Genomic DNA, 12,964 nt, shown 5'->3' with positions numbered 1-12,964 from the left:
TAATGTCCCCCATTGTGGCCCACTTACAGTACAATGTTCCCCATTCTGGCCCCTATGCAGTAATAATGTCTCCCTATGTGGCCCCATGCTGTAATAATTTCACACTTTAGATAGCAATTAAAAAACCATTCCATCCATATGTCCCACAATGAGCAGCTCTTCTCCTCCATTATCTGGTGAAGATGGTACTGTGAGGTAACGTCATGAAACTCTGATGGTATAAACTTACTTATTGACCAAACATGAAAATGTGATCAAAAACATTGTTGGGAATCGGTCCGTTCTTTGTATATGAGAAAAATCAATGTTTTCTGGACAAAACCACCATGTTGTAGCTACTGTTGATCTTTTATCCTCTTTTGCACAAATCAATTATTGTTACAATTAGGCCACATTCACACATTCACTATTTGGTCAGTTTTTTACCTCAGTATGTGTAAGCCAAAACCAGGAGTGGAACAATCAGAGGAAAAGCATAAGGGCTCATACTCACATGCGAGAAACTCGGATGAGTCTCGCACGTCAATACCCGGCGTTGCACCCCGCACTCAGGAGCTGAGCATGCGGCTGCATGAATTGCTACGCGGCCTCACGCTCCGATCCGAGTGCCGGGTATTGACGTGCGAGACTCATCCGAGTTTCTCGCATGTGAGAATGAGCCCTTATAGAAACATGTCACCACTTCTGTATTTATCACCCACGCCTGGTTTTGGCTTACACACACTGAGGTAAAAAAATCACCAAATACTGATGTAAAATACTGACCAAATACTGAACATGTGAACGTGGCCTTAGATAAAAGGAAGTGAAAAAAGGCTTTATGTTTAGGCCTCATTCAGATATTAGGGATTTTTGTCTAATGCAAAAAATAAACAGACTCATTTTCCTCAGTGTGTTGGATCAGAGTTTCACCAGGTTTTTTGTAGCACTTTTTTCCAAAATTAAATGATTTTCAGGCCATAATGCTGATTTAGCTCAGAGCTTTTTCAATGTGACGATCACCTCACATCGCTCTTTGTGATGGACTACACAATAATTTGCAGCCGCTGTCGCTTTTGTAACCTTACAACTGGTGGCAATTAGCATCTAGTGACTTGTGTCAAATATTGGTCTGTGCTGTTTGGAGATCACTGAAGGGAGGAATAAAGGTCTGTAACATTATCCTAAAAGCCCCCTTGTCCATTATCAGTGGTTTGCAGCAGCAGGATCCGGTGTCAGATAGCGGAGAATAATGCCCTCTCTCCATGACTGCTGGGGGGCTCCTGGCTCTATCTGCACTGTGCAGGTGTACTCTGCCCCTTCTTAGGAAGGAGGTGGCCTGAGCTCGCTGAGACTGCCTCCTCTCCTCCCTCCTCTGATGGATCAGGCTGCAGGAACCCCTGGCTCTGCATTCCTCGGCTGCTCCTTCCTTCTCTCCCTCCTCCTCCCTCCCTGTCAGTGGCAGCAGAGCAGATGCTCAGTCTTGTAGTATGGGCTGATCTGCCAGCATCGCTCCTTGTAGCATTGGATTACCAGCAAAGTGCAGAAGCCAGAAGGAGAACAGTCTCCTGAGCAGCCAAGGAGAAGGGGCACCTTACATTGCAAAGGTCAGGCGGCATGGTGAAGCTGGCCAGAGCCCAGGGAGAGGGGCTGATGTGCGAGATGGGCAGGGGGCTGCAGTACGTGCCCCTTCACATCCTCCTTGCCAGGCAGCAGCATGTACCCAGGAGGAATGGTGCTGGTCTCCCCCTCGCCTGCACAGCACAGAGGTGCCTCTGCTGATGGATTATAGCAGTCAGTGCAGGACTCGCCTCCATAGAGTAGGTAAGACTTCTTCATCCTCTCCTCCTTCATGGAGTCAGGGTGCTGTGGCTTTCCTCTCCTCTGTCTGCAACCTGTTCCATTCGCTCTTTGGCTTCCAGGTTGCTGTAAATGGAGAAATCCTCCAGCAGACAGGTGTGAATAGGAACAGAGCCAGCATTGTCTGCTGAGAGCAGTCACCTGAGAACCTTGTGTACAGTGGATTTCATTGCACATCATCTGCCAAGTCAGTGCCCCACACTTCTGCCATCTCTCATGTCTCCCTGGCCTGGGATTCAGAGGAACACATTGTTGTCTGCATTACTGCATCAATCAATGACCTCTTCTCTATCCACCAACATCTCTGCTTTTTTTCCATGAACCTTTAAATGCAAGAAATATTCAAAATGATTGTTTTTTAGTCTCAATGGAAAACCAAAATGTAATCAGTGTAACTTAAAATGTGATGTCATCCTACAGGGGAAGCGGTAGAGATTGGTAAGGCAGCAGATTACGCTGCATGATGATTGACATTGCTGGCTGTATAGCCTCCAGTTCACACCGCCATGTACCTGCTCTGCACCGCCACACACCGTGCTCTGTCCTTCACCTTAGAGGTGGGATATCACAGTGCACTTGTCTAGACTATTGCACATTTGCCAGGTTCTCCCTATTCTTTTTGCTGATGAATTTTGGATTCTTTGCATTTTTTTCCTTAGCATTGTACTATGTATAATTCATCTGAAATGAATCTGATAGAAATCCATTATATGCTAGAGAATGAATAACATATTGATCTTTTCACAGTGATGTATTAATATATTTGTTGATAGAATGAATAATATCATTAATAATAACAATCATCATTTTCTGCATTACGTCATTCTGGGGATCCTGATAAAGCAGCACATGACATGGAAAATGGAAGGTAGGCATGAAGAAAACTGTTGCATCCAAGGACCCGACATCAGGAAATACTTGTTTTCCTGAATTCCTGATTTTTGTTTTATAGCTTTGCACTGTGCGGAATCTCATTTATTTTTTCCTAGAAATGTATGAATACATTTACAACTGGATATTACTATTTTTCCTAGGAAAGGATCCCTGATCCCTGTATAGCTAGACTGTTATCACTGATTGGACAGAGGCAGATGTGAATAGACACACAAGTCAACTAGTAACACCCAATTGTTAATTAATTTATGTATTTCGAGGAATAATAAGAGAGGAACGGCACAATGCAGAGGTCTAAGAAAACCCCCAAAATCACAATTGTTCTATTATGGGGATTTCAAGCATTTACTAAAACAGACATGTCAGGAGGGACAAAAGGTCGGACTTGTCAGCTTTGTTTGCGTTTCCTTTATTAAAATTCTGGATCATCTTTTTTTACAACTCTACATTATTATGCAGTTGCTCTGTTCTAGTAGAAATGTATGGTTAAATTTACTTCTGGGTGGTACCATTTCTCTTGTCAAAGGGGCGTGTCGTTACACAGCAATGACAGCAATGATTGCACAATGTCACTGTATGGAGGAACACAGGAACACCCCCTAACTGCTGACAACGGCTGTCATCATATTCGGAAAATTTTAGGAGAAATAACAGAAGAACACCACAACATTAAACCATTTACAAAAGGAGATGTCGAATTGTTATAATGTGGAGAATGCGATTATTTATAAAAAAAAAAAAAAAAAAAAAAACACTCATCAAGACAGTCAATAGATCCACATGTATGTTTATCAATTTCCCTATTTTTATGGGAACTGGTCTGCAATACCTGGCAATGGCCACTAAACCATGAATGGCGCTGTTCCGCTTCATTCAATGTTTACATCTTTTTGCTGTTGGAGGTGATAACAGCTGATTAGTGGGGGGTCGGGTATCAGACTCCCACTGATCAATCTATCCTATTGTAGGTCATCACATGTTCACATGTGATGTTTTTGCAGCTCATTTAGTGCGTAAAATAACAGAGTTTTACAGTACTGACATATTTTTTGAGATTTCTGAAATCTCATGCACACAGTGCTTTATTTCCCACATGAATTTTGAGCGAATGTATCATACAAGCATAAACATTGCATAAAAACGTATGAAAAAAACGTGACAATGCGCAGCATTTTTCCTGCTAACACTCTGGTTTTTGATGCAGGAAAAATGCTTCAATTACACAACATGTGATGGTCACTACTCACTAACAATAGGTCCCTCTATTGCTAAACAATTGGGGGAGAACTTTACTTGGAATCAAGTACGGTACATTGGGCCATGTAAATGCATGGTACTTCCTTCTAAACTAATGGTTATATATGTAAATAATACCAATATTGTGGAACATCAGAACAGCTGCTCTATCTTGGAAAAATCTTCACATTTATAGTTCTATCTTTGCAGCATATTACACTGTTCCACATATTTTCTGAAGTTGTCAGGTTCAGTTATGAAATGAGCCATTTCTTAATGAGTTTGACCTCCTGAATTCAAATCTGACAATTAAATTTTTAGTTGGCTCTTGTTACTATTTCAAAGAGTTTTCCTTTTACTGCTACATGCAATTAATGCATAAAGTTCCAGTACTTTGAAACATTATCGTTTTTGCAAATATAAAGATGCAGAATATTTTGTTCTGCCAATTTTCTGATATTTATTTAGAGAAAACTTAGCAACAATTCAAATAACTAAAACATGTCTAAAACACCATTCTGAATTATAAAGAGTTACAGAAATTGGACTAAAAAATGTGGTTCTTATTCAGTGACAACTCTTTTTTGCTTGTCTCTTGTACTCCTGCATCGGTTCATCTCTTTGTCCAATTGTCCAACGGTAATCTGCAAGCATTGATGGACTCCATTTTACTTGATATCTTTTCTCTATAGCTGCAATTACTCTCACCATTCTCATCCCTCACTGCTCCGCAGTTTGGTGGAAATAAGTCTAGATGCGAATCTAACTATCTGCTCTTGAGTTTTCTAAAAAATTAGTTACCACTAATGCGAATGCTACCCATGCAGCCTTTTCTTTGCCCTGCAACAAACGAAGAAACTCCTCATCTTGAAGAAGCTTACAAATCTGAGGTAAAGTAAAGACTCTTTCCTTTATCATTTTCTGGCCGGCCGGCGCTGACACAGTGCAGGGAAGCACAGCGCCGGGGGACAGACACCGGAATGTAAGTATGTAGTGTTTTTTTTTTTTTACGTTTACGCTGGTAACCAGGGTAAACATCGGGTTACTAAGCGCGGCCCTGCGCTTAGTAACCCGATGTTTACCCTGGTTACCAGTGAAGACATCGCTGAATCGGCGTCACACACGCCGGTCAGCGATGTCTACGGGAGATCCAGCGACGAAATAAAGTTCTGGCCTTTCTGCTCCGACCAACGATGGCACAGCAGGATCCTGATCGCTGCTGCCTGTCAAACTCAACGATATCGCTAGCCAGGACGCTGCAACGTCACTGATCACTAGCGATATCGTTCAGTGTGAAGGTACCTTTACTCTTGGGCAGATCCAAGTCTGTAACAAGATCGTTCATTTCAGTTTGTGTTATAAGGTGTGGTTCAGTAGAGTTTTCTGACAGAAAGTCTGTGTCATGAGAGGTAGATTCTTCATGACAACAAGCGCCCTCTTCTTCCTCACTTGACTTGACTGAAAATGTTTGTGGTGCTTTTGAAACCGACATTTCTTCTGTATATGGTACTGGGCGTTTGCAGATGGACTGTTTGGATACTGTAAAATCCACTTCTTCCTTGAAACTCCATTCCTAATGGGGGGCACCATGCAGAAATAGTAATTGGTGGTGTGATCGGTTTACGCTCTCCAGATCATTGGGACTGCAAAAGGCACAGATTGCCTCTTCCCATGCAACCACTGGGTAAGATACAATGCACAGTTATTGCAGCATATGTGTGGAACTCTTGTCCTCATCTCCTATTCTGCAGTCAAATTAAAGGTTGTAGGATTTCCTTATCATGGTAGTCAAGTTTTGCCTTTATAACGCAAAAGTGACTTCTCATATGTAGAAAAATTATTCAGTTTGTTAATGCAAGAACGAGGCATATCTGAAAAAACGTATAGGAACATGTCAATATGCTAAGAAATTAAGCTAAGAAATCCTAAAACTATATACCTTACACAGAGAGTATAGAGTATTTATGAAAGTAGGTAATGCAACTGTTATTAGGATTACGACATCGGAGCTGAGTTGGCATTTTTTGATTGGTCCCCCTATGATGATAATGTAGTACCGTATTTTTCGGACTATAGGACGCACCGGACTATAAGGCGCACCCAGGTTTTAGAGGTGGAAAATAGGGAAAAAAATATTTGAAGCAAAAAAAATGTGGTAAAATATTTAATAACATAAATAACATACTATTATATGTGGTGTTATTATATATAATAGTACGTTATTATGTTGGAAGCTGCGGGACCAGTGTGGTGTCTGTGAAGTACTATATGAAGACACTGGAGGGCGAGTATAAGAATGGGGGCACAGGGCTGATATTGAAAGCACCACTCCAGCACTGCAAAATAACACTGGAGTGCTGCTTTAAAATCCCATGGGAGAACTATAACTCCCAGCATGTCCTGCAGATCCTATGACATGCTGGGAGTTATAGTTCACCAAAGGAGTGGCAGAGTGCTTTATTGTGTTTTGTGGCAGCCAGCCTGTGGTGAGGTAAAAGCTGGAGCATCCCATGGCTGCACACACAGAGCCCTCTCTTTTGTTGCCTTTCCACAGCGCACGCGCAGGACATAAGAGGAAGCTGCAGATTCTAGGTGGGAGTCTGAAGGACCTGTGATGATGTCAGAAGAGGGAGGGCTCTGAGCTGCCATGTGATGATCCAGCCCGCCCACTTCTGACATCACACAGGTCCTCCTTGTGCACCACAGACAGCTCAGTGTCCAGCACAGGCAGGTAGACCGCGATCTCCTGGCCCCTGCTGCTGCTGCCTCCTCCCCCGGACACACAGATTCTCCCCAGAATCAGTGCTGGGGAAACTGTGTGTCGCTGCTTAAGAGCAGTATTCATTTGCTGCTCCCCGCTCACTGCTCAGCTGATCGGTGGGTGGGGAGCAGCTAATATTCACTGCACTTAATCAGCGGGGCCATGTGGTTTCCCCAGCAGCTGATTCCGGCAGCGGGGACATCCTGAAGTGGGATATCATTGCGATCCCACTCGCTGCTGCCCCCCTCCCCACATGCTATATCCGTACTATAAGACGCACCCACACTTTCCTCCCAAATTTGGAGGAAAAAAAGTGCGTCTTATAGTCGGAAAAATACGGTATATACTGAAGGCTCAATAGATGATCTAATAGACTAGTTACTAACAATGCAATCATGATGATGAAACAATAAAGACACAATTTTTATATAAGCCTGCATATAAGGTGTCATAATTACAACCTTCTCTGGATCTTGAAAACTAGAGCCAATCAGAAAATTTAAGGTTAATATTTGTTTTCAGCTCCATAATATTAGTTAAGCTCAACTGTTTTGGTATCTGAGCCAATTTGGCTGTAGAGCAGTGTTACCATTCACAAGCTCACAACCTGTCAGATTTCTAGACAATAATCACACAGAATAGATTACCGTGTAGTCTTGCGGGGAATAATTACTAAAACTTCATTACTAATTGCTTTATGATAACAATACCCCTAAGGGTAGGGAAGATGGTGCAGTGGTGGTATGGTTGGCCGCTGGTGACCTAAAGTCCGTTCACCACTATGGCCAAATGTCACACAATTATGGTACTTACCGTAATCTTATAACAATTAGCAGACCATGGGTATGCGGAAATTCAGCCTCTACAGCAGTGTTCTCCAACTCCAGTCCTCAAGACCCACCAACAGGTCATGTTTTCAGGATATCCTTAGTATTGCACAGGTAAAAATTTCATCACCTGCTCAAGCATTAATTCCATCACCAATGCAATGTTAAGGAAATCCTGAAAATATGACCTGTTGGTGGGTCTTGAGGACCGGAGTTGGGAAACACTGCTCTACACCATTGCTGCATTTACTTGCCTGTATTAGGAGGGTGATGAACAAAGATGTGAACATAGCATGTTTAGGCCACATGCACACAGCAGCCGATTCTTTTATCTGAGCGAAACCGGACGATTATGCAAATGACATTGATTAAACTCTGATCAGATGGTCAGCATAGTGCATGCCGATTCTTTCAGATTAGAGAATTGGAGCACACTGTCACTTGAAGGTGGAGGACAAAATTTCTGCATTGTGTCAGTGCACGGAAATTGGACTTCACTCAGATGTTATCCCATGCACCAGTAGGCAGTGTGTAATTGTTCTGTGGTGGCGCCACTAGCGTATTGAAGACTTACTGCTGCCTTCTCCTGCAGATTATGACTGATTATGTTGGGTCTTAGCAGCAGAACTTGTGATTAGTTTGTTTTTGGGGCTTTCTATTGAGGAGGCAGTGCCAAAATCAGGCAACCCTTCTAAGATGACGTCTTGTTTCTGCTTTGTGTGAAACACCCATTCTTCTGTTTGCTCTGTGTTCTATCTTCAGGAGCGCACCGCTCTCCTGCCTGGCTCCCTGATTGTCTTTAGGTGGTGTGCTAATGATGACTGACCGTTTAGACTGTGATTGAGCCGCTTAGACGATCTGTGCACCACCACTGATTGACTGTAGACGTGGCCACTAGTTAATGAGCGCTAACACTGAAATTCCCCCGAAAATGGAGAGGATGTTTAATAAGCGGTAAATTACTAAATTGTTTGTTATTACCAGGACTCTGCAATTTTCCTGTTTATAAGGGTGAGAAAACCTTTTTAACTAGAACCTCCATCATGTCTGCCAGTTTAGATTTCGATGGATTTCTAACCATGCCAACCAAGGCTTTTCACTGTCTCCCTTTGTGCATTCTATGCCACCTTCTGTTTCTTAGTACTCAGACACTCACTTGCAGGTTGCTCCTCTCTTGAAACGCTTATCATTTTACATTAAACTCTTTAGAACCGATAAAAGCTCGTTGAAGTTTCTTGTGTTTTAAAGACAATTGCAACACAGAAAGAAATAATGTAGTGGGAAGTGCTGGCAAACTGACAAGATTTTGACAAAGTGGAGGTGACGGCTGGACACAAGAGACTGAGATGTGCAGCACGTCTTCCAGCTGAGAGGAGGAATACGATGAGCAGAAGAGACTGCTAGCGTTACCCAGTCTGCGATAATTAATATGCAGGCAATTACATTACTGTACAAAATTATCCCCTTTATTAATAATAGGCATCATCATGAATGACTACCTGGTTTTATATATAAAGAGATAATTTAAGTGCACTTTTCTCTCGAATCTCTTAACGATGAGCTCCATATGTGACAATGGCGGAAGTCTGTGAACCCCCTGATAATTCAGATGTTAGCAGATTAACACATTAACAAATAACACTCTCCATGCATATAGTATTATATTGTTTGCACTGTTCTTGAATTTTTACCTTCTTGTACAATTTAGGCTCCAATGATGAAGGATTTATTAATTATAATCGATAAACACTTTAGGCCACATCTTCAATCATCTCTCACTCTATTTAAACACTTTTTAAAGTGACCCCCTTTGGAAAGTAGAAAGTACAGCATTTTTTTTATTGAAGGGAAGGAACCGTTGTGCTACAGATGCTTAGGGGGTCTTCAGGTAATCAACCCCTTTACCAAAGCAGGACCATTAGTCATTTTGAGTGACCATGGAACCTGTATTGGAAATATCATTCGGCACACATATGCCATAGGTACTTTGGGCCCAATTCATTATTTCATTTGCCTATTTTTCAATTCCACCTAATTCTTCTTTAGTCTGTTTTTTGTGTTCGCATGTTGTTTTTTAGTGTTCACCTTTGTAGACGGAGTTTAGGTTTTCCAGACGTTTTCACCTGTTTCATAATTTGTGACTTTTCCAAAAAGTTGCAAAATTTTTTGCAAGTGTACTCCTGCCTTGTCCCTGGACTGATTTTATGTATCACAGTTATTTTGTGCCATTTTGCAAAATGTTCAAGTTTTCATGCCAAAAAGCTGCAAGAAAAGGTGAAAAACAAAATTAAAGACTATTTTTGACTTTATGAACTATGAGCGCCTTTTTTATGAATTTGGAGCAAAAAACGCCAGCGAATATAACAAAACAAAAAATTAAAAGTAAAATTAAAAAATCTAAATTTAGGAATTTGTCTCTTTGTTTTAGAGCGCTATGTTAGTGTTCACATTTGTACTTTTATGCACGTCCAGCGCGTATGTTGTACACTGTACACAAATGTGTACTAATAGTTTATACATTGATATGTATTTAATTTTTTTTTAATCTATACATTTAATACACTTTACGTTTTAATGTTTGTGTATTTTTTTTTAGTATAAGTTTAATAGAGTGAAAGTTAATGCTTTAGTTTTCAATACGTCGCTCATACGTCACCTATTGTCATTTATGTTAATGGACGAGTAGTCCATTTAACCCCTTTCTGCCATCAGACGTACTATTCCGTCCATGTGACCTGGGCCCTAATTCCCATGAACAGAATAGTACGTCCAGCGCGATCAGCTGCGCTCCCGAGGGAGCACGGCCGATCGCAGCCGGGTGTCAGCTAATTATCACCGCTGACAGCCGGCACTATGTGCCAGGAGCAGTCATGGACCGCTCCTGGCACTTTAACCCCCGAAACACTGTGGTCAAACAAGATCGCAGTGTTCTGGCGACATAGGGAAGCATCTCGCAGGGAGGGGGCTCCCTGCGTGCTTCCCTGAGGCCCTCAGAACAACGCGATGTGATTATGTTGTTCCCAGGGTCTCCTCCGTTCTCCCTGCAGGCCCCGGATCCAAGATGGCTGCGGGGCCCTTCTGGGTCCTGCAGGGAGGTGGCTTGCCGGCGCCTGCTGAGAACAGGCGCCGGCAAGCCTCCAGCACTGCCTGTCAGATCGCTGATCTGACACAGTGCTCTGCAAAGTATCAGATCAGCGATCTGACAATATATAAAGATGTCCCACCCTGGGACAATGTAAAAAAAAAAAATTATCTTGTGTAAAAATATTTTTTTAAAATTCCTAAATAAAGAAAAAAAAAAAAATACCGTTCCAATAAACACATTTCTTTGAGTAAAAAAACCCCAAAACAATAAAAGTGCACATATTTAGTATCGCCGAGTCAGTAACGACCCGATCTATAAAACTGTCCCACTAGTTAATCCCTTCAGTGAACACCATAAAAAAAAAAACGAGGCAAAAAACAATGCTTTATTATCATACTGCCGAACAAAAAGTGGAATAACACGCGATCAAAAAGACGGATATAAATAGACATGGTACCGCTGAAAATGTCATCTTGTCTCGCAAAAAACAAGCCACCATACAGCGTCATCAGTAAAAAAATAAAAAAGTTATAGCTCTCAGAATGAAGCGATGCAAAAATAATTATTTTTTATATAAAATAGTTTTTATTGTATAAAAGCGCCAAAACATAAAAAAGTGATATAAATGAGGTATCACTGTAATCGTACTGACCCGAAGAATAAAACTGCTTTATCAATTTTACCACACGCGGAACGGTATAAACGCCCCACCCAAAAGAAATTCATGAATTGCTGGTTTTTGTTCATTCTGCCTCACAAAAATCGGAATAAAAAGTGATCAAAAAATATCATGTGCCCGACAATGGTACCAGTAAAAACATCAACTCGTCCCGCAAAAAACAAGACCTCACATGACTCTGTGGGCCAAAATGTGGAAAAATTATAGCTCTCAAAATGTGGTGATGCAAAAACTATTTTTTGCAATAAAAAGCGTCTTTTAGTGTGTGACAGCGGCCAAACGAAAACCTGCTACAAAAACCTGCTATAAATAGTAAATCAAACTCCCCATTATCACCCCCTTAGTTAGGGAAAAATAATAAAATAAAAAAATGTTTTTATTTCTATTTTCCCATTAGGGTTAGGGCTAGGGTTAGGGTTAGGGTTGGGGCTAAAGTTAGGGTTAGGGAAGGGGCTAAAGTTAAGGTACCTTCACACGAAACGACTTTGTAACGATATCGCTAGCGATCCGTGACGTTGCAGCGTCCTCGCTAGCGATATCGTTTAGTTTGACACGCAGCAGCGATCAGGATCCTGCTGTGATGTCGCTGGTCGCTGAATAAAGTCCAGAACTTTATTTGGTCGTCCGATCGCCGTGTATCGTTGTGTTTGAAAGCAAAAGCAATGATACCAGCGATGTTTTACACTGGTAACCAGGGTAAACATCGGGTTACCAAGCGCAGGGCCGCGCTTAGTAACCCGATGTTTACCCTGGTTACCAGCGTAAAAGTAAAAAAAACAAACAGTACATACTCACCTGCGCGTCCCCCAGCGTCTGCTTCCTGACACTTACTGAGCGCCGGCCCTAAAGTGAAAGTGAAAGCACAGCGGTGACGTCACCGCTGTGCTGTTAGGGCCGGAGCTCAGTCAGTGTCAGGAAGCAGACGCTGGGGGACGCGCAGGTGAGCATGTACTGTTTGTTTTTTTTACTTTTACGCTGGTAACCAGGGTAAACATCGGGTTACTAAGCGCGGCCCTGCGCTTAGCAACCCGATGTTTACCCTGGTTACCCGGGGACCTCGGCATCGTTGGTCGCTGGAGAGCGGTCTGTGTGACAGCTCCCCAGCGATCAAACAGCGACGCTGCAGCGATCGGCATCGTTGTCGCTATCGCTGCAGCGTCGCTTCGTGTGAAGGTACCTTTAGGGTTGGGGCTAAGGTTAGGGTTGAGACTAGAGATGGGGTTAGGGTTTGGATTATGTTTACGGTAGGGATTAGGGTTGGGATTAGGGTTAGGGGTGTGTCAGGCTTAGGGGTGTGGGTAGGGTTATGGCTAGGATTAGGGTTAGGGGTGTGTTGGGGATAGAGGTGTGTTAGGGTTAGAGTTGTGTTGGGGTTAGGGGTGTGGTTAGGGTTAGGGGTGTGTTCGGTTTAGGGGCATTTTTCGTGTTAGGGGTGTGGCTATGGTTATGGTTAGAGATGTGTTTGGGTTAGGGTTGGAGTTAGAATTGGGGGATTTCCACTGTTTAGGCACATCAAGCGTTTTCCAATCGCGACATGACATCCGATCTCAATTCCAGCCAATTCTGCATTGAAAAAGTAAAACGGTGCTCCTTCCCTTCCGAGCCCTGCCGTGTGCCCATACAGTGGTTTACCCCCACATATG

General features: G+C 42.5%; 1 protein-coding gene across 17 annotated transcripts in view; it reads left to right on the top strand.

Annotated features, from left to right (window-relative positions):
• The window catches only part of SRCIN1 (SRC kinase signaling inhibitor 1), a 608,732-nt gene that overhangs the window by 392,086 nt on the left and 203,682 nt on the right, over nucleotides 1–12,964 (top strand). The window contains exon 1 of one of the 17 annotated variants that reach the window (XM_077252291.1): nucleotides 1,372–1,803. The exons of 14 other annotated variants lie outside the window; for them this stretch is intronic. Coding sequence is in view for 1 of the 3 variants with exons in the window: in XM_077252287.1 (XP_077108402.1) it covers nucleotides 1,761–1,799 (39 nt within the window). In the remaining 2 variants the exon portion in view is untranslated. Of the gene's footprint in view, nucleotides 1–1,371; nucleotides 1,804–12,964 lie in introns of those variants that run through there. 2 more of the 17 variants (XM_077252287.1, XM_077252289.1) reach the window with 2 other exon arrangements.

This window comes from Ranitomeya variabilis, chromosome 4 (genome assembly GCF_051348905.1).
Source record: "Ranitomeya variabilis isolate aRanVar5 chromosome 4, aRanVar5.hap1, whole genome shotgun sequence".
Lineage (NCBI taxonomy): Eukaryota > Metazoa > Chordata > Amphibia > Anura > Dendrobatidae > Ranitomeya > Ranitomeya variabilis.
This window is presented reverse-complemented; position numbering and strand designations above follow the sequence as displayed.